Source organism: Ursus americanus, chromosome 7 (genome assembly GCF_024610735.1).
Source record: "Ursus americanus isolate L20-20 chromosome 7, mUrsAme1.1.p, whole genome shotgun sequence".
Lineage (NCBI taxonomy): Eukaryota > Metazoa > Chordata > Mammalia > Carnivora > Ursidae > Ursus > Ursus americanus.
This window is the reverse complement of record NC_142133.1, coordinates 39,438,507-39,461,859: the sequence shown is the minus strand read 5'-3', so window position 1 is coordinate 39,461,859 and position 23,353 is coordinate 39,438,507. Positions and strand designations below refer to the sequence as shown.

The 23,353-nt window shown below is 48.0% G+C and overlaps 1 protein-coding gene across 2 annotated transcripts in view; it reads right to left on the bottom strand.

The window, feature by feature from the left end:
• Positions 1-23,353, bottom strand: part of HK2 (hexokinase 2) — a 61,428-nt gene that overhangs the window by 18,410 nt on the left and 19,665 nt on the right. For both annotated transcript variants that reach the window (XM_045788376.2, XM_087863606.1), the window contains exons 3-7: positions 8,180-8,328; positions 2,877-2,996; positions 2,139-2,234; positions 1,226-1,325; positions 725-908 (exon numbers count right to left, since the gene is read on the bottom strand). In XM_045788376.2, coding sequence (XP_045644332.1) covers positions 725-908; positions 1,226-1,325; positions 2,139-2,234; positions 2,877-2,996; positions 8,180-8,328 — 649 coding nt within the window. The remainder of the gene's footprint in view (positions 1-724; positions 909-1,225; positions 1,326-2,138; positions 2,235-2,876; positions 2,997-8,179; positions 8,329-23,353) is intronic.

Sequence of the window (23,353 nt, the reverse complement as noted above, 5' to 3'; positions counted from 1 at the left end):
AATAATGTTTTGTAACAGTCAAAAGTACCTAAAAGTCAAGTCTAGCTAGGCTGGAGAGTCTAACACTCAGGGCACAAAATGCGGGAGGCCCTCCTGGTCCAGTCCACCCAGGAACCCCGGCTGGGCCACAGGTCCGGGGAAGCGGCCAAGGAGGCTCCTAAACCAGCTCTTCCAGAGGCCGTGGGTCTGCCTCCAGCTGGGGCCAGCTCAGCTCACAGGCAGCTCTGCTAGAGGTCAGAGTCAGAGCCTCAGCCAGTATGGAGGAGGCAAGTGTCACAGCCTCATCCTCTGAGCAGTGGCAGGGGTGCGAGCTACGAAGACAGCTTTCAGGGACCCTTAAGCTTGGCCATCCCAAGACGACTTTTCTTCTGTGTCTCACAAGCTGTTTCTACGAACAGCATACACATTGAAGGTGGAAGAAAGAGCAGAACCAACACTCAGGAAATGACCTTCTAAAATGATGGCTCTGAAGGACAGAGCCAAATTGTTACCTATAACCTGGTCTGTCCGCTTGTTTATTCGTGTTTAGAGCCCTCTCGGCAATTTACAGTCAAGAGCATGTGAGGAGCATACCGCTCCCACACCCGGGGGGGCCTGGGCAAACTTCCGGGGAACGTGAGACTATACAGCAGAAGTGAGAACCACCCCCCAGCCCCGGTCAGCCCCCGGCCCAGCTCCTGAGCCCACCCCCATGAGCCCGCCGCACACAGGGGTTGCTGCTCACAGTTGCTTCCCGGGGTTCAGGGAGCCCATGTCGATCTCCTGATCAAACTCGGTGCGGAAGTCATCGAGCGTGCCGTCGTCCCCGAAGGCCCCCCACTCCATGTTGATACACATCCGCCCCTCGTCTCCCTCCACCATGTCAATGTGGCGCATCTCTTCCATGTAGCAGGCATTGCTGCCCGTGCCTGGCCAAAACAGGGGACTGCTCAGCACCCGCCTGCTCCAGCCTCTCCCCAGCCCCCGTCTGCCTCTCGCTCCAGCATCCTGAGACTGCCTAGAGAGGCCGGGATGCCTCAGTGCAGGCTCCTGGAGTGTCCCAGCATGATCCAATCCACAACCACCCCCAACCCGCAAGTTCTGGCTCAGCCCTCCAAAGGGACTGCACCATCATCTAATATGAAGTACAAAGAATTATCCAGGCCATGGAGCCCTCCTCCCTTTCCAGCCCACACCCCCATCCATTAGCCAGCACCGGCCCCCCACACCCAGTGTGTTCACTCACCTACAATGAGACCAATCTCGCAATTCTGGTCATCATAACCACAGGTCATCATGGTCCCAACTGTGTCATTCACCACGGCCACAATATCAATATCAAAGTCCTGCAGGGATAAAAGGGAGGTTCTGATCTTCACCATCACAGAAAGGTTACGGTTGTGAAGATGGAGAGAAAGAGCAGCAAGACACAGAGCTCAGGTGCATCGGGCTGCCCCCTTACTAACCCTACTTGGAGCCGAAGAAGGTTGGAGCTGGGAATTGGGTCCAGACCCAGTCCGACAGCAGTGACTCACTCCCCACCCTGCCTGTCTCCATGGAGGCCACCAGCCCTGCAGTCTAATTTATAATCACTGCATTCACAAGAGCCCATCTTGTCACTGCTATCCCCTTCTCCTTCTCTTTCTTCTCTTCTTTCTCTCCTTCCCTATAACTCCTATGACCAGAACTTAATCTTGTTCTCTCTCTGCCCCATTCCATCCTGATGCCAACACCATCCCAACCTTCTTAGTTGAAAATGATAATCAGGTCTTCTTCAGGTTAAAGACTGAAGGGTTTTTCTTTTACCAAGGCAAGATTACTTATTCTTCATGCTTATCTGAAGACCCCAGAGACATCTACTTATATGTAAGATCATCAGTGTGGCAATCATTTCACAGTATACGGATACTAAGTCATTATGAGGTATGCCTTAAACTTAGCCATATGTCAACTATATCTCAATAAAATTGGAAAAAAATTTAATATTATTGGGTAAACCTAGCAGGGAAGGAAAAGAAAATTTCTCCTTAAGAACTACAAAAAGGTTCTCATGCTGATTTGAGGACAGACTGGGAAAGATTTCAGAGTAGACCCAAAGGAATGTAAAGGACCTACAGACCCCACACCCCTACCTCCCCATCCCTACCTCCCCTACTCACCCCTCTCCTCTGGATGGCCTTTCGGATCAGAGTAACCACGTCTTTGCCTTCCACACCACTGGACTTGAACCCCTTGGTCCAGGAGACCAGGAAACTCTGAAAAAAGGACAAAGGAAATGAACACTGATTCCTCACAAAACTCAGACCACACTATTCAAACAACCATTAGTAAGTGGAGACCTCTGTCACAGAGCTAAGCTAAACTATAACCGTGCTTAAATATTCATACTGCTTCCTGACTAGCCTAGGAAAGAGAAACTGGGGCCCCATCAAAGCCCCAGGAAGAAGATTAAATGAATGGTTCCTTCATGAGCTACTGCCCCCAAGAAGTGGAAAGAACAGGCTTTAGAAATGCCAAAATAAGAGACACATCATTAACTCCCCAGACATCTTTCTTCCAAGGAACTTCATCAGGATACTCTGTATCAAGGGAGTTCCTAAATTCCCATTCCTGGCTCCCTACAAGGGATGAGGATAATGTACAACATATGGGGGATTGCACATTGTCCTTTGAGGGACGGGGGATAGAGACTCTCCCCCCACTTCTCATACTTCTTCGCCATCCCCCCACACCTACACACACTCACTCACAAGGACAGAACTCTCAATACTCAACCTCGTCCATACAACCATCAGAGCCGCCTCTAAAACCACAGAAGCAGCTGGCTCAAAGTTCATCCCAGACCTCCCAGCCCAAAGATGAAGCAACAAAAAAAGTGTCTAAAGAACTCATCTTACCTCATCTAGTTTCGTTTGGACGCAGGGGAATGAGAAAGTAAAACCCAAGGGGAGCTTCTTGTCTTTGATTTGTAGCTTATCCATGAAGTTAGCCAGGCATTCCGCAATGTGGTCAAACAGCTAAGAGCACACAACACAGGAAATTAGTGAGGAGGGAGAATAGCATGGAAATTAAGAGCATACCTAGACTTTGAGCTCAAGAAAGGAACTAGTTGAACGTGTGCAAGATATGTATCCCCTATGAAGTCTTAATTTTCTCATCTGTAAAATGGGGGTGATAACTATACCTGACCTCAGCGTTACCAAAAGGATTAAATGTGTCAATAAAATATAAGGGCTTAACAGTAGTTAGTACTTATTAAATACTGTCTTCCACTCAAACTATTTATCCAAACCACTGTCAAAATAACCCTGTGAGAGGCAGGAGAAATCATAGGAAAAGCTGATCAGAAAGTCATCACATACCCTGGGAACAGAACATCCCTTGGTGGCTCTGTCAGAACCCCCCCCTTGACATGGGTGCACAGCTGACTGTGGGCAGCCCATCTCACTGCCAAGAAGTATTCTAGCATCCCTGTCTCTTGTGATTGGGGAGGGAGTGGAACATTCTCTGTTGGCATTCTCTGAATGAACTTAACAAAAATAAGTAACTCTTATATTTTTCCTCCATTCTGGAAAAGTAATTTCCCAGGAACACTTCAAAGAAGTTATTTTTGTTTTCTAGCTTCAAAATGAAACACCAAGTGAGTCTATGAAGAGCACTGAAGAATAGGGTTTTGTGGATGGGCAGCCTTACAATGTGACCATGCCAAGCAGGACCCACAGCTCCTAAGAAAAAGCTGTATTTACAACTATCCAGGCTTTCAATCAGTCCCAAGGCCCACAGTCCCATGGCTTCCTTCTTGCCCATTCAGCATTCTCAAAGAGAGGCAATGCTCCCCTCCAGATGCTTACAGGCTGAGGCCAGGGGCATTCTGTACAAAAAGTAAGCAGAGGCCAAAGAGACCAAGTAGATGCCAAGAGGCAGGTTGACCAGATGGCAAAATCTAAAAGCCAAGGGGAGTGGATGAGAATATATCTTTTCTTCTCCAGACAGAAGAAAAGGAAGATTCCACTAAACCAGGGGTTCCCGGGGGTTGTGGGTCCTGGACCAGCAACACCACCACCATCATGTTATAAATGTAAATTCTAGGGCCCAAATCCAAACCTGCTGAATCAGAAACTGTATGGGAGGGGCCCTCCAGCTGATCCTGAAGCAGTACTTTAAGAACCACTGCACTAACCACAAAAAGTATTTTCATTTACAAAGTAACTGAGAGGTTGGAGGTGGGCAGAGTAGACTGAGAGGCCCACTGGCTCCCCAGATATCTAAGGTATGCTTCCTGGGAGCAATCCAGGAAGACAAGGCCACCCCCATCTAGAAGGTGGCCAGCTCTAACAACTTCCTGCATTGATCTTATCCCTGTCTGGTCACATGCAAAATTAACCTCAGATGATGCTGAAACTCTCAAATCTCTGAACGAAAACATTCTCAAGAACAAAGACCGAGGAACAACAAGGCTCTCTCACAAAGAGGATCATCAATGCATAAGTGCCAGCTACCCTGGGTGGAAGCCAAGTATTTTAACACGTACATAAGGTTTCTAGATAGATACTCAGTAAGTTCTATTCTTCTGTTGGGAAGTTGACCCGAGACAAAATTTACAGTATAATCAAATTCCTAGCACCCTCTTCCTGGTAGTCTAGTCAAAATGATCTTTAGTAAAAATAGTGTTTATCCAAAAACAGGAAGTGGCAGAAGCTGTGCGAAGAGAGAAGGCCAATCATCAGGGATGAAGGGAGGGGGTGCTTAAGAAGGGGGAAAAGCAAAATGGTTGCCATCCTCCAGCCCCGATCCGCTGCTCCCTTTCCAACTGTACTCCCACAAGGAGAGACAGTGAAGAGATACTAACTTACATACAGTAGCCACTAGCTGTAGTTATCTTAATCACTCAGAATCTTAAAAAATGTAATCGTCACTTCCTCAATCACACTAGCTGTATTTCAAGTGCTCGTTGCCACCGGTAGCTAGCTAGTGGCTAACGTATCTGCAACGGGCAGATACACCGCGAAGAGTTCTACTGGACAGTGCTCGGTTAGAAGAGCCTACATCTCTTTAAAAGCAGGGAAGAGGTGACCATCTGCTCCCTTAACTGGAAGACTATCTCTTTTTCTATTAGCTGAAGATCTAAGGATAAGATACTGGGAGAAAGAGCTAACACCTTCCTGCCATAAAAAGGCTCAAAGGGCACCATTTTATGAGGTTGGAAAAGGTTTCCCTTTCCTTATTGGTCTGAGAATGCTCACTCCCCTTCCCACAAGATACACTTAAACATCTAATGTGGCCACTATTACAATCTGTAATTCACTGCTCTCAAGTGGAAGTTCGTGTGCTAAAAGACAGATTTTATCCAGGGACCCACACTGTCCAAGTTCACAGATCTTCAGAAATCTTTGCCAGTTTAGGGCTTGGTGATTTGGTCTTGGTCTTAACTAAAATTTATGTTTAAAATCCATTTGTTTTCCTCCAATTAAAAGATTGATACCTATGATCCAAAAGAAAAGGAAAATAAAGGGAAAAAAGCACCAGTAATTCCACCACTAAAATAGCCACTATAGAGGCGCCTGGGTGGCTCAGTAGGTTGGGCATCTGCCTTCGGCTCAGGTCATGATCTCCAAGTCCTGGGATCAAGCCCTGCATTGGGCTCCCTGCTCAGCACAGCGTCTGCTTCTCCTTCTCCCTCTGCCCCTCCACCCTGCTCATGCTCTCTCTCTCAAATAAATAAAATCTTTAAAAAAAATTTTTTTTAATGGCCACTATAAATTTCTTCCAGTCTTTTGACCAACTGTTTTCTGCTTTTAAGCAGAGTATTCTTTCCCTTCCTTAGGGTGGAATAAACACCTGTATTTTCTTCTCGTTTTCTATCGTTCATTTTTATATAGCACTTTTGCATTTATTCAAAACTTTTAAAACATCACAATAACTTTATCGTTTCTTCCAGGTGGGTCTCATTTTTTGTTTTTTTTTTAATTTGGACTAAAACATTGTTTATGGATACTGGAGCTAGGTGACCACCCCAGAGAGCTAAAATCCCACAGTCTCAGGGATTTCACCTCCCTTGTTCAACCCCAGCATGAAAACAAGGAAAGCAGGTGTACCCTCAGCACTGTCCCCAGGGACAAATAAAGAGTCTAACAGCAGTCTCTCCCCCACACGTTCTCCTCGGGGTCTGAAATTCCCTTCTGGAGAGGGGGCCCAGTATGGTGGGAAGAACAGTACACCAGGAGTAAGAAGGCTCCACCCCTTCCAAACCCTAAGGCCTAAGAGGTGACCACACTGGGCATCTTACTGGATTTCGCGTCCTCTACTCGCTCTTTTACTGAATACATGCTGGAGAGAAAATCAGTGGGACTAGCCAGCACGCAAGCAGACAGTCATCCCCACAGCAGTGCCATCATCCGGGAATGTCCTCAGGGACCCCTACCCATGGACTGAGAAGCAGCTGAAGAAGGAGCTGGAAGAACATCCCAAGGAAAGTTTTTGCAGAGCAGCTGAAAGGGGAGACCTGTTTCCCTGGATACCCAAGAGCAGAGAACATGCTGGACCGGTGGCAATCACCCACCAACCGGCCAGATACTTCTGGTGTGGTTGCAGGAAGAGTCCCCTCTGTAGGAGGGCTCTCCTGGGGGAACTCTTGAGAGGGAGAGCCCCCAAAAGGCCTGCCCCACAGGACTTCACGTGTGCCAGAGCACCAGCCCCTTCCCAGAGTGCCTACCACTCTGGAAGCAAGGGCAGGTAGTTGGGATCCAGGACCACCGTGTTGCCTAATGCCAGGAAGTACCACTCACAGGGACCACACCACACAGCCTACCAAGTGGACGGAGACTCCGAGAATTGTGCAAACACATCAATCTGGCTTTGTGCTGTGACTCTGGCCCTTCCCACCCCTATGATCTAAGGCCAAGTCATTCACTCAGCCTTTCAAAACCCAATTCGACATCTATAAAGTGAGATTAACAGAAGCACTCAGCCTCACAGGGCCAGTGTGAGGATAAGAAGAAGAAATGCATACAATATCCTTTGCTCAGCCTGTCACACAAATCATCATGTGTCAGCTCCTCTTGATGGTCCCTCATCCACTTCAACACAAGTATTACTTTCTGGGAGGGGTGGGCTGTGTGTCCGGGTGGTCCAGCTGTGCTGTAAGCCCAGGAGGGGCAAGGCCGGGACTTTGATTCCCATCAAGAACCATTGTCGCACGCACAGGAGAAGTTCAATACATGTCTGGAGATTATCACAGTGCAATTCCATCCTCTCCCCTTTTTTCTTGCCTATTACTGAGAAGATTCTTCCTTGGATTTCACATTTCTTCTCTATCCACTCCTTTTACCATATGGACGCTCTAGAAGCCACAGAGATATGGGGTGACTAAGCATGATTTGGGGCAATTAGGAAGCACACGGTGCCTGCTGCCATACCAGGTGGGACAGACACCCCAAAAATGAATTTTGATGTTTTCTCAATAGGCTTCCACCCCTGTGCACAAAACCTCTTCTGTTTTAGACAGGCAAGAAGAGAAAGAGCAAATAACCACAAAGATAAAGGGCCGAATTCCTTCTCCCTACGATGCTATGGTAACAAGTGTGAGACAAGGAAGGCTGTCGAATGATCACAGTGGTAGGCGGAAGTGTCAAACCACAATCATGTGTTCCGACTTGCTATTCAATGGCATTGCTCACAACCACAGGTGTCCAGTGGGGTGGATCCGGCAGGCTTTCATCAATGACCAGCCCGTGCAAGCAGACCTCAAAAGACAGGGCCAATCAAAACACCACCCACTGCGGCCCATCCAGACCCTGGGGTCTCACACACATGCTCCCCGCTCTCTGGTCCGTGTGCACCTCTCCTGATGGAGGTGCCTCACTCAAACTCCAGGCATAGAAAGGGATCACCAGGGGCGCCTGAGTAGCGCAGTCGTTAAGCGTCTGCCTTCGGCTCAGGGCATGATCCCGGCATTCCGGGATAGAGTCCCACATTGGGCTCCTCCGCTAGAAGCCTGCTTCTTCCTCTCCCACTCCCCTGCTTGTATTCCCTCTCTCGCTGGCTGTCTCTCTGTCATATAAATAAATAAAATCACCAGGCAGGGAGAGGACAGAAAATCTGAGCCTCAGTCAGGGTCTCCTCCCTCCAGACCAGAGAAAGAGCAGCATCTGTGCCTGTGGGGCCCAGAGCCCCAGTGGCCACTCTGACAGGAGGGTCATACCTGGGTGCCGCTGCCCCGCATGAGGTCCTCAGGGATGGCATAGATCTGGTTCTCCATCTCCACCTTCTGGAGCCCATTGTCCGTTACTCTTACCCGAAGTACACGGAAGTTTGTCCCTCCGAGGTCCAGAGCCAGAAACTCTCCGTGTTCTGCAAAGAGACGAGACACCGCTATGAGTTCAGGAAAGGTAAGATCCTCACAGAGGCCAAGACTTAAAACCCATGAGTCCCTCCATAAACACTGGTCATCTCCCAGTGATGGGGTGGCCAGTGGGTCTTACTTTTTATCACACACATTTATGTATGGTCTGATTCTTTTTCTTCCGGCTAAGCACTTTTTATATTACTTTTAGAATTCACACAAACAATGACACAGTCTTACATCCAATTATGGGGTGCCCACCCCCTCACAAGAGCTAACAACTACTTCAGGGGTTTTTAGCCAAGTCCCCATCAAGCGCAAGGGCCCCACCAGGCCCTATCCCAGGAGTCCACGCCTCAGTTTTGTTCTTCATGCTCCCAGGACACCCAGCACACGGCTACAGGTCTGTGGGCCTCTGGGCTTTCCACCAAATTGTGGTCCCCATACTAAATTTACTTTTTAATGTCTGCATGCAATGATGGCAATGTCCTACGGCAGGATAAGAGGGTCATGTGATGAAGTGAATGGGGTCCAAATAGCTATAAATTAAGAGGCCTAGCAAACCAGCCAATCAGGTGCCCCCCAAAAAGATCCCAGGCTTATTAGAATGTGAGAGAATGCTGACCCAAAGGTATGCAAGACAAGAGTCAGGCCACTCAGCTGTTGCACTCAGACAGGCCAGAGCTGGGGTGGAGGGGGGACAGGGAGACTCCACCAGCACAAGTGGGTCAAGATCTTCAGGTGTCACCAGGAAGGCACAGTCCCTTCTCCTCAGGAAATAAGCAGTGTAGACAGGAAACATCCAGATTCTAGACAATAAAAGAGCTGGCTGCAGGGACATGCTCCATTGTATGGCACAGAATAAAAGTGCTGAAAAGGCGGAGAGGCCAGGCCAGGGCTGGGGGCTGGCGGGGCCGGCAAGGGCTGGGGGAGGTGGGCTCACCCCTCCACAGCCTCTCCCTACCAGCAATAGCTCCTCCAGTCTTCCACGGAACTGCCACACACCTTCTCAAAGGACACGGTGTTATTTCCTGGGGAATTCACTTATTGGCTGGGCGAGCGGCCACTGAGGTAAGGCAGCGTGGACCGGCGGGGCAGGGAAGCGCTTTGACCAAATGCGCCAACAAGGGTCCGCTCTGTGCCCAGCCACTGAGCAGCAGTAACTGTCCGGCCCTGAGGAAGAACACTTCCGCCCGGCTCCCTGAGGGCACCACCCCCAGCCTCTACAGTCAAAGGGGAAACTTGGGGAGGGGGCATCATCCAACCAAAGTTCTGCGGAACCCGCTGCCACACAACGGCGGTCTGGTAGTGGCAACACACAGCCTGGCTCTGGAGCCCACGCTCCCTTTGTCAGGTATCTGGCCACGTTTTGGCCGTGGCAAGTTCCTGAGGCTCGGCAGCCTCACCTCTGAAATGGGAACGTCATAACACAGGTGGTTGTTGTGAGGGGGAAAACGAGATAATGTGCTTCAACCACCCAACACGGGGCCAAGAACTTAGGACACACCCCATAAGTACTAGAAACGTTCCATCCAGCCATCCACACACGGCCCAGTCCCCACACTGGCGTCCTCTGGGCTCACTGTTGGGGCCACCTCTCAGACTGAAAAGCACAATCACTCTCACCAGCGGGGACTGAAGGAACCTGTCCAAGAAAAGCCACTGGCATCTACCCCAGTGACTTCAGGGTTCCTCCTCAGGGGCGCTGATTTCCCGTCCCCTCCCTGGCATCCGGACAGCCTCCCGACCCCACCAGCTACAGGTGTTCGACCGCTGGGGCAACCTCAGCCCCACCGGGGGTGGCTCTGCCCTTCTCGGGGCCATGGGCGACTTTTCCAGGCACTCCAGCTCTGAGCCTCCCCTGGTAGTGGGAACCCAGCCAGACTGCAGGAAAAGCTATGTGGTGGTTGTCATGGGGGATGAAAAGGAAAATCAACGACGAACTGCCTGCATCAGCACTCTGCAGCCCGGGACGCACGCAATGCGCTGAATCGGCGCCCACGGGGGTCATGATTCAAGGCCAGCCCGGCCTCCGTTCCCAGGAAGGAATGTCATCCCTTGCTTTCTTTTCAGACTCCGCAGGAACAGACATTCCTCTCGGCATCCCTCCTCCCCGGCACCCCCTTCTGCAAACACACAGGATCCCAGTTACCACAGCCTAGGGCTGGATTCCTTCCAGGGTCTCGTATCTCTGAGGCAGACCCAGCAACATGACTCCTAGAGCTAAATCCGAAGGTGAGCCCCCCTTGGGACAGTGGACAGACCGTTCTCCTGGTGCCCAACCCCCCACTGTGCATGAGAGGCCTCTGCAGAGCAGGGCTAAAGAGTTGGGCCTTCAGTGATGGGCATACAGGCTTTGATTTGAACTCTAACTCAGAGTCTTCACTACCTATGTGGCCTCTGAGCCTGTCACCTCCCCTGTAGAACACGGCCCATCATACTGACTTCTCACAGAGGTCATGAGGCTGACACGGAACACAGAACATATTATGTGTGAATACGTAGGCTCACAGTAAGTCGTCAATAAACGGCTACTGTCATCACCCTTCCTATTCCCCTTTGTTTGATCATGTAGTTCCTCCAATCCCCACCTACACCTACTAGTGGTGCAAGTCCTACCTCTACTGTGAACCTTCCAGGACATTCCAGAAGGCCAGGGCAGACAGCGTGGGAGTATGTGATGGGGTGTGAAGGAGCATGACATCTACCGCCCAGGACTCTCAAACTGGACAGGTGCGAGCAAGGCTCTGGGGCAGGAAAACGTGCTTACATTGGGTTTCTCAAGAAAGTGCACAGCCATGTGACAAGAGGACCCAGTAAGTTCCAGAGAGCTCATTCTGCTGGATTATGGCTGCTGAGGCAACATATTAAGAAAACATCTCCTATTGCATTTGCTCATTGATGGTTCATTTGTTAAACAAAATGTCTGAGTACCAACCGATTTATAATACGAGACCTTCAGGTCAGAGGTAAGGTCTCTTTCATTGTTGAGCATGCTGCTACGCCTGGAAAGCAATTTAACTTTCTAACAGTAGTTAAAATACAAACATCTGATTTCTTAAAAAGCTCAGACAATACAAAAGTGGGAAAAATTAAAAGCAAACATCTCTCTTTTCTTCTCCACAGCCCAAAAGTAATCATTATTAATGTTTCTTGGGTGTCCTTAGGCACATTTATTTTGTAAAGACAGCAGAGGCTGTTAACAGACACGTTCAGAGAAAGGGGTTGGAATCACTGGTTCTAAGAATGTATGCTTATAATTTGGAAGACACTGCCTAAAAGTTCATGCCTAAAAGTTCTCAACAATATCCACACAAACCATCAGCTGAGTGGTTCTCACCAAGGTCTCATGTTATGTGGCAATTAATCTTTGCCAACCTCCTTGGTCAAAGTGGCACCTCGTTTTTTAAACTGGGTTTCCTTCTATTGTGTAAGGTTACACATTTTGAATTGTTGACTGGTATTTTGAATTCCTCGTTCTGTGAACTTCCTAGTCACATCTTTTGCCTTCTTAAAAAATACATTCAGGGACGCCTGGGTGGCTCAGTCTGCTGCTCCCTCTGCCTGCTGCTCCCTGCTTGCGCTCTCTCTCTCTGACAAATAAAACCTTAGAAAAAAAAAATACATTCATTATTTTCTTAATAACCTAAAAGAGCTCTTTGCATATTAAAGAAAATAGTCTTATTGGTTGTATATTTACAATTATTTTTTCCAGTCAAATGTCTGTCTTTTCACTTTATTTGTGGTATTTTTGCCCTGCAGAAACATTTAATTTTTATGTTGTCAAAATATTTATGGTTTCTGGGTTTTATGTTATGTCTGTACAAATTCTAAAGATTATATGAGATTGCCACCTTTCCTAACTCTCCCCAATTCCTCCTGAATGTGGCCAGCACCACGCTAAAATGAAGGAAACGAAGTTTCAAATTCATCTTCTATTTTCTTTTTTGTTGTTTTTGTTTAAGCCCCCCCACCCCACCTCTTCCTCGAGGTAGGCACCCCACTAGGGGCACCCAGCTGCCTGCTTGCTGCACAGCAGCCATTTTGGGGTAAGTTGGCCCAGATGGGCAGGCCCCTCCCTTCATAAAATTCAGCCATGGAGAATACAGGCTATCCATCCGGCTACCTCTCACATGCTAGGCAGGAGCTCTACCATTTGAGCTAATTCCCCAGCTCCCATTTTCTAGTTTTTTTAACAGGACGTTTTTTGGAAAACGAAGCCCAGAATGCTGTCTTCATCTCTCTTGTCCCTGGGACAGAGTTCAGACTTCATCACAGGCATCTGGATTACTGTGGTAATAAAACAAGGAAAGACAAAGGCAGGTGTGGGGGAGGTTTAGTTGATTGTGGGTCCAACACGTAGGTGTTTTTAATGGAAGAAAAACTAACATTTGTTAAGTGATGGTCACTTTGTTTATAAGCATTATCTCATCAATCTTCAGCAACCCAATGGGGCATCATAATACCAATTTTCCAGATGGGAAAAAAAAAAAAAAAGACTCAGGTCCAGTAATCGAAACCAAGATTCAAATTCAGGTCTGGTTCTCCAGCAAAGTTTTCTACTGCCATGAGCAAGGAGGCTCCTCATGGGAAAGTTGTAAATCCTCAAATAAGAAATTCTTCATTAACAATGCCAAGAGCATAAAGCCCAGAGTCACCAGCAGCCTCCAAGCTGGCCTGGGTGGCAGAGGAAGTGACACTGTGGTTTAGAAGTTCAGTCATTTGGTTTAAGGTCATACAGGGGTAAATGACTGCTGGGTTTGAACACAAGTCCATCTGACTCCAAAGCAGGTGCCTGTCCCACTGCACCACACCCATGTGTCTTGTTCCTGGAAGCTGAGGAGGGCCTGGCACAGAATCCAGAATGAGGCAAATAAGCCATAAAGTGGTGAAAAAGAAAGGAAAGACTCCCTTATCTTTATCAGTAACTGCAGTCCGTCCCTCCCTCCCCCAGGCCTACTTGATGGCCAAGTGCTCTCAGACATGAGTGGGTGGTGACAGACACCCATCCACTGGATGGAGGCGACATGCCCTTCTTCCCCAGGAGCCCAGGACCTTCTAAAGCTTGTTGATACAGTCTTTTTGGTAGCCACAAATCATTGCCATCTCACACAATCACACAGGACCTCTTTTCCCACCAAGCCCTCTCTGCCAAAGGTCCTCCTCATTAAAAGCATTCCCCCAAAAACCGGACAAGAGAAGGGGTACCAACCCTCTTCTACAAGAAAGCAAGGACTCAAATGCAGCACTGCTGGCCCACGGTTAAGAGAACTGGCAACAGGAGCATTAGGTCGTGCCACCCTCCATCAAATTGCCCAACAGTTAAGATCCAAGTTGTTCCGTCTGGCAGAGTGTGTTTGCTGACTCATTTCCCATCCTAGACTACCATTCTGCCCACTTTCAGTGAGGCTCTTATCAAATACATAAGGTCAGCAAGATAAAAGGGTTTCATTTTCTCCTGGGAACTCACCTGTCTCGGGGACAGGCTGAGGAGGACTAAAATGGCATTAGACTAGCCGCCTGAACATGACAGTCACCATCAGGTTAGTTGATGAGACATCAGTGATGGGTCTGAGCAGGCCGTAACTTCAGCATAGCTAATAAAGCAAGAATAAGTGGCCTGCACTTGGCAATGTCCAGGCAATTTTTGAGGTAGGAGAGGCAAGGGCCAGTTGGAGTTTCCAACAGGATTTATTTTCAATCATTAGGTACTTGCCATTAATTAAAATAGCTCACCACCTGTTCCTCCCATCAGGCACTTGGAGCACTGTGTCTACCAGTGCTCGGAGACTGACTGACCTGCAAACAGGTTGGGTTTGGGTTTGTATTTTGAAGCAGCAGAGCCCTTCGTCAAAGGCAACTATGTTCAGAAGGGGCAGCACCCGGCCTGTTCAAGGTTGGAGCAGAGCCCGGCCCCCTCACCCCCAGGCTTTTTCAGGACAAGCTCTAGAAGCATCTTTTTGAACAAGAGGTTTTTACTCAGTGTTCCCGGAGTTCTGGGGACCCGTGCAGGTGGCAAGGCCTGATCTTCACGGGTTAAGGAAGGCCAATTAAGGCACAACCTCACCTCCCACCTCCTCACTTCCAATTTTAATCTTTCCCCTACCGTTACTGTCTTAGATAATGGGGTTCCACATAAGATTTCATTTTGTTTAAAGTTGGGAATAGGGTCTACTACTTAAAAAAAGTTTTCAAAAATCACTATTTTAAGAGTCACAGAATCTATTCTAGGACCGCCAATGAAATACTTCTCATTCTGCAATCATCTATTTCCACACTGAGCACTGAACCTAGCACTAAAAGCTTCTCGGCTATGTGGTGCTGTATGCAAACCCAGTCCCTGACCAGACTGGTGAGAAAGGAAGCAGTTCAATGCACAGAGGCGAGTCCATGATAGAAGGAATGAATGACTGGTTTTGCTCGGACAAGGAAGGCTTCTAGCCAGATCTGAATGATGGTATAAAGTTGCCAGACAGGGAAAAGAACATATGTAAGGGTGTGGAAGTTCATGGCCTGTTCAGGGAATGGCACATCAGGAGTGACCGCAGCGTAGAACTCCTACAACACGGCTACATGCATGTAGCAAATGCTAATGCCAAGGACTTGGATTTGAAGCACAGAGTCAGCTTTGTTTTCAACAGGGCTTTAGTAGCACTGTGGACGACAGGTCTAGCGCCAGGGACGCTGGTGAGGAGGACGCTGCAAGATAGTCAGGCCAAGCAGTGATGAAGCCCTGGGTTCCAGGGCCATGTATGGTGGTAAACCACCCCAGTTTGCCCAAGACCGACATGGGACTTTCAGTGCTAAAACTGAGAGACTCCCAGGCACACCACACCAGGATGGTTGGTCACCCCAGGGCCATGTTAGATCCAACCGTAAGGACATCACCTCTTATCACCTAATGCCAGAGGCATGCAGCCTTGAACTTTGAGGTAGGTCAAAGACACACATCCGTACTGTCACAATCAGTTTCTAAGTGGTCCTTTAATAATTCAATGCCCCCAAGGGGACTAGCTCCTGCCTGCCCTGCCACAGCAGGAACATTTCCAGGGGCCCCAGATGACTGCACTGAACATTCCAATCTTCCTCCCTGGAGTAGCTCTGGGTTGGAGACCTTGTTTATCTTTTAGTTTTCAAGTGCCTGCTAGCTAGCACACTGCAAGAGCACATGAGACTGCTCTAAGATTATATGGGATGGACTCCAATTAAGAGGAATAAAAGGAGAGATCTCCAGGTCCTGGACAGGTAATCTAGCAAAACTACCTTTAGCAGACACAGGTTTTGAGGCACATATTCTCCATGTACCTGGAACCACCACGGCCACTACCACATCTGGTGGCCTTTTTTTAATATCCAACATCCCAGCTACTTCATTAGAATACAATGCTGGTCTCCACTCAGTAGCTCAGAAATAAAGTAACTCCATGTCATTAAAGGTATCAAATCACAGTTAATGCTGGTGTCTAGTACAGTCAAGGAACAGGGTAATCGGATCTTCCACGACGTTGGTCTTCTAATCATTTTAAGCAATAGGATGCCAGATGCCAAAACGTAAAACTAGAGAAAAACAGAGCTACTGGAAAGAAGGCGGCTGGAGCACAATTAACACGTTGTTAAGTGCCCCCAAAGCTCCCAGAGCACCATCGGAAAGCACCATCCTGGTGTTTTACTATTCAAGAACTGTTTCTTAAACTCAAAATATGTGCCAGTCACAGAAGTGTTACATTTGCTCCACAGATGTGAAACCACTCTTCAAAGGATTAAAACATGTTTCAATCTGTTGGGTGTGTTCAGATTTTCAGGCAGATAGATCAGCAGCTCAAATCCTGCTTTACTATGTATTAGCCGTACAATTTCAGGTAAATTACTTGGAATGTCGGGTTTCATCATCTGTTAAAAGGGGACAGTAATGACCTCTCTAGCCAGCACCGGCCCTCCACTCCCCACGGCACAGAGACACAAACACACAACATGTGTACACGCGCGTGCACACACACACACAATGTTTGGCCAAGATTCAATGCAATGAATGTGTAAGGGGTTTGGCACAAAGCCTGGTACACATAAATGTTTAATAAGCTCTAGCTACTACTATATGGAAACCACTTATCAATACAATCTCTGGTTTATATTGTCGGCGCCATATAAATCCACTAACTTGCTTGTGTGGTGGCTATTAATCTGTCTCCACTGCACGCGTGTTGATATAATGCTGAGCAACCAAGATAAGGGCTCCTTTCAGGTTTTACTAGCCTCTGTGCAACCTACCAGCAGCCTAGTCTCTCTTTATCATACTGTGTGCGTACGTTATATGACTGGGTACCATTCTGTAATCATTTGATCTGTGTGAGCCTTATCTCCCCAAGGACAATTTTCACTCTTTGAAGGTGGGGCACAAGGCAGTTTTAGCATAGGCTGCCCCACAGAGGACCAGCCTCGGTGGGGACTCTATGGAACCAAACTAGCCAAAGAATGAATGCATTGTGCTAGCAGGGGGCAGAGGGAGGGAGCAGGGGCAGAGAAGCATACGATGCACCTCTAGCGGTGCGGCTAAGCACACAGGCATTGACCCTCAGCAGGCGGGCTTAAAATCAAGCCCTTCCATCTGCTCACCATGGGACTTGGGGCAAGTTGCCTATCAAACGAATCTAGTTTTCTATAAAATGGAGTTCATAGTGCCTACCACTGGGTCACTGTCAGAATAAATGAGACTGCTCAAAGACAGTGCTAAGCACGGCAGTTGGCATTTAGTAAGTCTACAGTTTGTCACTCTCACCGTCATCATCATCATCATCGTCATCACCATCCCCTGCTCTCTCGGCACTTCAGTCTGGCTAGACAGGAGATATACTCACCTGTGAAAATAATTCACAATTCAGGGAAGTGGGAAAGTATCCAATGATCAATACAGCAAAGCCTTCAACCCACTGGGCCTTACAAGGCATCTTTATATCTGAACAATCTTGTTGAGACAAGAGGGTGATAAAGACACCACAAAGAAAGTTTATTTCTAAAATGGAACTTGCATCTGGAATATTAGCAGATTCTCAATTGGGTTGTACTTGAGCTTCTTATTTTAATGGTACCAAGCCAACCCCTATCTCTGATGTATTTAAAAAGGTGATAATCCAATTTGTTCCAGAAACTTTCGTTCAGCAACATGAGTGGATGTAAATTATGAATGTTTTGGCCATGGACTCAGGACTCCCTCTGCTTAAATCCTTAAACTCTTCAACTCTTCACCTCTGCCATTCACTGGCCATGTGCGACCTTGGCAATCACCCACCTCCTTTGGCCTCAGTTGCCTTATTTTTAAATTGGAATGTCTCTCTTAGAGAGTTTGCATGGGGAATAAAACAGATTATTTAAGTAAATCACCCAGCACAGACATCACTCATTAAATGGTGTCAATTATTCTTGTGTTTACTCCTCGGACGGAACTGTTCTGTCCTCTGAAAGCCAGATGGGTCCCTGTGATGTACGTGGTATGCCCGCTGACAGGACTGTGGCTGGGGCAGACACCACCATCACTTTAGGGCAGGGCTGCCTACGGAGAGGTCAGAGATGGCAGGGTTCCTGACAGATACAAACAAATGCTTTACTCAACTCTGCACTGCAAAAAAAAAAAAAAAAAAAAAAAATCAAAAGAAGGTAGGGGAAGGGTACAGGCAACAAATATCGGTGAGGATAAAGAACAAAGGGCACTCTTGCACTGTTGGTGGGAGTGTAAAGTATAAAATGGAATGGTTCAATCCCTTTGGAAAAAGCCTGGCAGTTTCTTGTAATAAAATACACGCCAAACCTCATGACCCAGAAATTCCACTCCTAGTTGTTTACCCAAGAAAATGAAGGCATGAGTCCACAAAGAGGCTTGTGCAAAATTGTCTGTAGCAGCTTTAGTTCTAATAGGCAAAGACTGGAAACAGCCCAGGTGTCCATCAATAGGCACCTCATATAGGCTTCCAAACACACCATGAAATCAGCAACCGAAAGGAACGAACTACTGGTATACCCAACCTGGCTAAAGCCCACAGTATAATGGATAGATGAAGACCTGCATAAAGAGTAAATACTGTATAACTAGATTTATGGAAAGTTGTTCAACAGGCAAAACTCAAACACATGGAAAATTTAAAAGTGATTGCCGCTGGTGGTCAGGGACAGGGAACACCTAGGAAGGGGCACAAGGAAACTTTTCCGGGCTGGTGGTAATGTCCTCTCTCTTAATGGGGGTTATATTAAATATATACACTATACTAAATCTGTATGTATTTGTCAACTCATCCGATGATACTTATAATCTGTCATCTCACTGTCTGTAAATTTTATATTAGAAAGAAAACAAATACTGAAATCTATTTAGTAATGTGCATACTGAAATTTGGGGGTTGAAATAAACTGATTTCTATACTTTACTTTGCAAATGCATCATTAAACAAAATGGACTGATGGGTAGGAGGAGGGAGGAGTGCGGTAAAGCAAATCTAGTAAAATATCAATGTAGAAGAATCTGGATAGTCTCTATGCAGATGTCCATTATACAATTCTTTCAACTTTTTAAAACTGGAGGGTGGGGGAGGTAGAGGAAGGGGGAGGATTTTTTTTTACATACCCAGACTGACAGCCATCTGAATAAGATATTCTTGGTCCATCTACATATATTTCATTTTTATCTATGCCAACTACATTTCTGTACAAAGATGGTCCACACAATCTATTAAGTGCGGATATTTTAGAATCAGCCCCTATGGGCTCAGTGTCCACTGACATTCCCTTCCTTCTCATACACACCCCAAACCATGACATGGAAGCTCCTTTTCCTTCAGTGTAATGGAGGCCTCCATCATAAATGGACAGCCTGAAGCTTCCTGGAGTCTCTCCCACACTTTCTACCAGGATTTTCACTACCATTAGACAGCTGGGACCCATATACACAAGAGCTGGAACCTAGTCCTCGTTCCAAAATGCAGGGCCTCTGGTGACGGGGATGAACCTTCACAGCCACTCCCTCCAAAAGCAAGGACCCAGAAGGGTTATTCGCCCTCTCTCAGTGACTTGGTGCTGGCCTTGGCTCTTGCAGAGGTGAGTTGTGGCTGCACGGACTGCGTTTACAGAACATGAGAAGGTCACATATTTGCTTTTCCCTTAATTCTTGGGCCTCCAACCCCCTAATGGTTCCTCTCTTTACAAATGAGGAAACTGAGGATAAGGGCATACATGAACTGCTTGAAAGCACACAGCTTGAATTCAACCCCAGTGAACCTACTAGAATTCTGATCCTCACCCCTCCCGACACCGCCCTGAAACCACCTCCCACCCCACCAAGAAGAAGCCAATTTTACAAATGCCCATCTGGGACAACACTGGATGAGGAGCTTTTAAGGCAGCAGCACTCAAACAGCACGCTGGAAAAAACTCGGTGGCTCCTGACCAGCAGCTTTTTTAAATGAACAGACAGCAATGTATCTGACCGCACCACGTGTAAGAACAGACACTGGTCCCTAAAACTTGTTTCAGCTATATACAAATACTGACACACGTGTATTTCTTGGTGTAAGCATGCAGTCCAGAAAAGTTAGAAAGCCACTGATTTAAAGATTACATCCCTCTAGATCAGAAGTTTAGATCCGAGATTTAATTTCCCAGATATAAAAAGGAATGGGCTGAGGAAGGTACTGAGTAAGGCCATCGTGGCAAAGGCATCACTTGAGTGCAGACCGCTGCCTTCTGTGGGACAGACACATAACCCCCAGTAGCAACAACCCCAGGCTGTGGCCGGGGCCGGGAAGCTGATGGCGCACCACAGGCTGTCTAGGGGAGAGGCAGAGATCCCCACACACGACTGACCCACAGTCTCTCTTCTCAGCACTTTACTGGGGTGCCAATAAAGCCGAATTCCATTTCTGATAGGTTTTATCTACTGAAGAGTCAGATCTTTATTACCGCAGTCCGTAACTTTGAGCCACAACTAACAAAATATAAAATTGAAAGCCTTGACGATGACCATTTTAAATTACATCCCCACTTCTTCCCCTCCCCAAGTTCAGTTTCCTTTCTTGACTTTACAAGAGCAATTCCTATCATTCATCTTAGATCTATATTCCAGTTTAGATCCTAATAAATGCACATCATTGTTGGAGGGATTTTGAAGTTACATCCAGCTACTAGGAGGTGCCCCTCCTTCCTCAATGTTTCACACATTGTTTTTTAGATGTATCCATATTAATATACACACATTTATGTTGCATAGTATCCCTCCACAGGGATAGTCCATAAACTGTTTCCAATATGCTGTCATTATAAGCAACAATGTTATGAACAGTCTTGAACATGCCTCTTTGGTTCCTATGGGAATCTGTTCAAGTCACACTATAGCTGGAGGTGGTATTACTGAGTTGCCATATACAGTGCGTCCTGGAAACTTTATATACCTGTACACACACATATATACATGACTTTACAGAGTATGAATATAGGTAAATCTCTCTCCTACTTTATAATGGGTTGCAGAGGACCGTTTTCTGCATGAATTGACTGGTGCCCAACTGCTGGACATTAAGTGGTTTGTCCCAATCACAGTATTTCAAAGAATTTTTTTAGTGCGTAAATAAACAGCCCGCTGGTTCTAGTACATGCACAGAACAGCTGGACTGCCAGACCCACCTCTTCATCGTACAAAGGAGAAAAAGCTGAGTCCCAGAGAGCTGGGGTGAGCAGCTGGCCCAAGGACCCCAGCAAGGGAGAGATGAAGGGGCTGAGGGCAGGGGCTCCTACAGTCTGGTCTCCACTACTCCAGGGGGCACTCGCTCTGCTTAAGGAAATAAAGCATTCCGGAACACATTATTCCTTTTACACACCATCGTCATCTATCCTGTAGAATCTGACATTATAAAGAGGTACTCTGTGTACCACCAAAGTCATGTAAAAATCTCCCTGCGTCTGTGTGCAAAGGAGGTCAAGCAGGAAGCCTTGCCCCAGACCCTACTGCCCCAGAAGACTGCAGGAGTCAGCCTCTGGCTCCCACCTCAGTCCAGGCAACTCCCATTCACGAGGCTAACTGCTACTTGCGGCTCCACCCTGAGATGCAGACAGGATCCCAAGACTCCAGCCTGAGGTCAGGGAAGAAGACTCAATGACCACATCACACAGTAATCGGCACAAACTCTAAGAGGCAAAGGCAAGTGTCCAGGTCTCCGATCTCAGGAAAGTGGTGAGAATGTTAAAAGCCGGTCCCATACCTAGTTCTCCTCAACAACTGTCTTCACCTACCGAAGCCAGACATCCGGCCCCACATTTCAAACACGTTCAGCTGCGCTTGGGCCATGCACTGTAGTGCTGAGCACACAAGCTCACGCGTGCACGCACACACATAATGGATTGGGTGCAGTCTTGATGCCTGACCTTTGGCATGTATGAGTTTGAATCCTGACTCAGCCTCTCATTAGCTGTGTGACCTTAGGCAAGTATTTGACCATCCAAGCTTCAAATTCCTCCTCTTAAAAAAAATTTTAAAAAGTAGATAAAATGTGTACCTCCCTTATAGGGTTTTATGAAAAGTAAATGAGTTACGTAGGTGCTCAGAAAAGCTCTTAGCCCATAAAAATGTAGTAGATACTTGGGGAGCTTGCCTAGTGGTGGTGCCTGAAATAAGACAATGTCCCTGGCCTTAAGGAGCTAGTAAATTTATCCGAATGTCAAATAAAAACAATAGAAGCGGGTGTGGCCGCCAGTCAGAGGGAGTGGTAGGTACGGTAAACAGTGGCAGTCTGGAGGGCACCTGAGGGATACCCGGGTATCGCAGGCGGCCGCACACTCAGGGGACTCATTGCGGGGCTGAGACACACACACTCGGAGCAATCCTAAACCAGGCCACACCCTCAGTGCTGGGTCCAAGCTGAGTCCCAGGGCAAACATGCTTATTTTCCAAACTGTAGGAAGGTCCAAAGTCTTGTTAGACAAACCAGGTCCCCAGAGGCTCTCAGGCGGGTCAGCCTCAAGGAGCCAGACGGGATGGAACTTCTGAAGGCACATGGCGCATGAATGAGCCCTGGCCCCGTGCTCTTCCCCAGCTCCCGTCCTCGGCACTGCTCTGCAGGGGCCCCGCCAGCAACCAGCCGGCTTCTTGGTGCTCCCCGCCTGGGGGGCTCGGAGTCTGTGCTTGCTGGCTCCTCCCCTGCCAGCGGCTGCCCCTCGGGCTCTCTCCCTCCCTCCCTCCGGTCCACACGAGGGTGGCTGTCTCACACTGCTTGCCCCCCTCCGTGGCCCCCACAGGTACCTCATGTCCACCAGTGAACGGCTGCTGCCACAACTGCGTTCTGTCCCTTCTCGGAGGATGCGGCCACCCCTTGACAGCAGAGCTCCACATCCCGTCCGACTCCCGTCTCTGCCCAGCACATCCCACCGGGCCTCGCCCCATCTCCACCGGCCGCCCCGTCCCTCCGTGCCCCATGGCAGACGCTGCCGCTGCTGGGCATTACCCAGACCATTCTGCCCGCACCCCCTGAAAACTGTTACTCCCCTGGGCTGACTGAAGAAAGACCCACTGGGTTAGGTGTGCGTGCGAGGCTCGCTAGCCCAGCCTACCTTCCCACTTCCACTCCACCACCCCCTTGTACTCTGGTTTGATTAAATCACCTGCTGGGTGGTGCATGTGAAATACAGGGTCTGTATCCAAATAAGGGGACGAAACGAAGTGTGATAGGTTGTGTGCACACCCTCAGAGCCTAACTACCTAGAGATGCACTGTGGCTCTTCACGTCCTTCCACGCATATGTGGACTTCCAGCACTCTTCATGGAGTTCAAGAAACACATCGAGGACAATCTGTACCACACTGTTTCTCCAGCAAGGCTGTGGAATGTGCCACGTAGAGTGACAGCCCTGGCCTCGGCTATGACCCTCCCAGACACGTCTGTTCTTCATCACCATGACTGTATGCAATCTCAGTGGGACTGTGAGCTCCCCAACTGAGCCCATGAGCCTGTCTCAGCACAGCAACGGGAAACAAATGGCTGGCAGCAATGCCTTGGTAGGG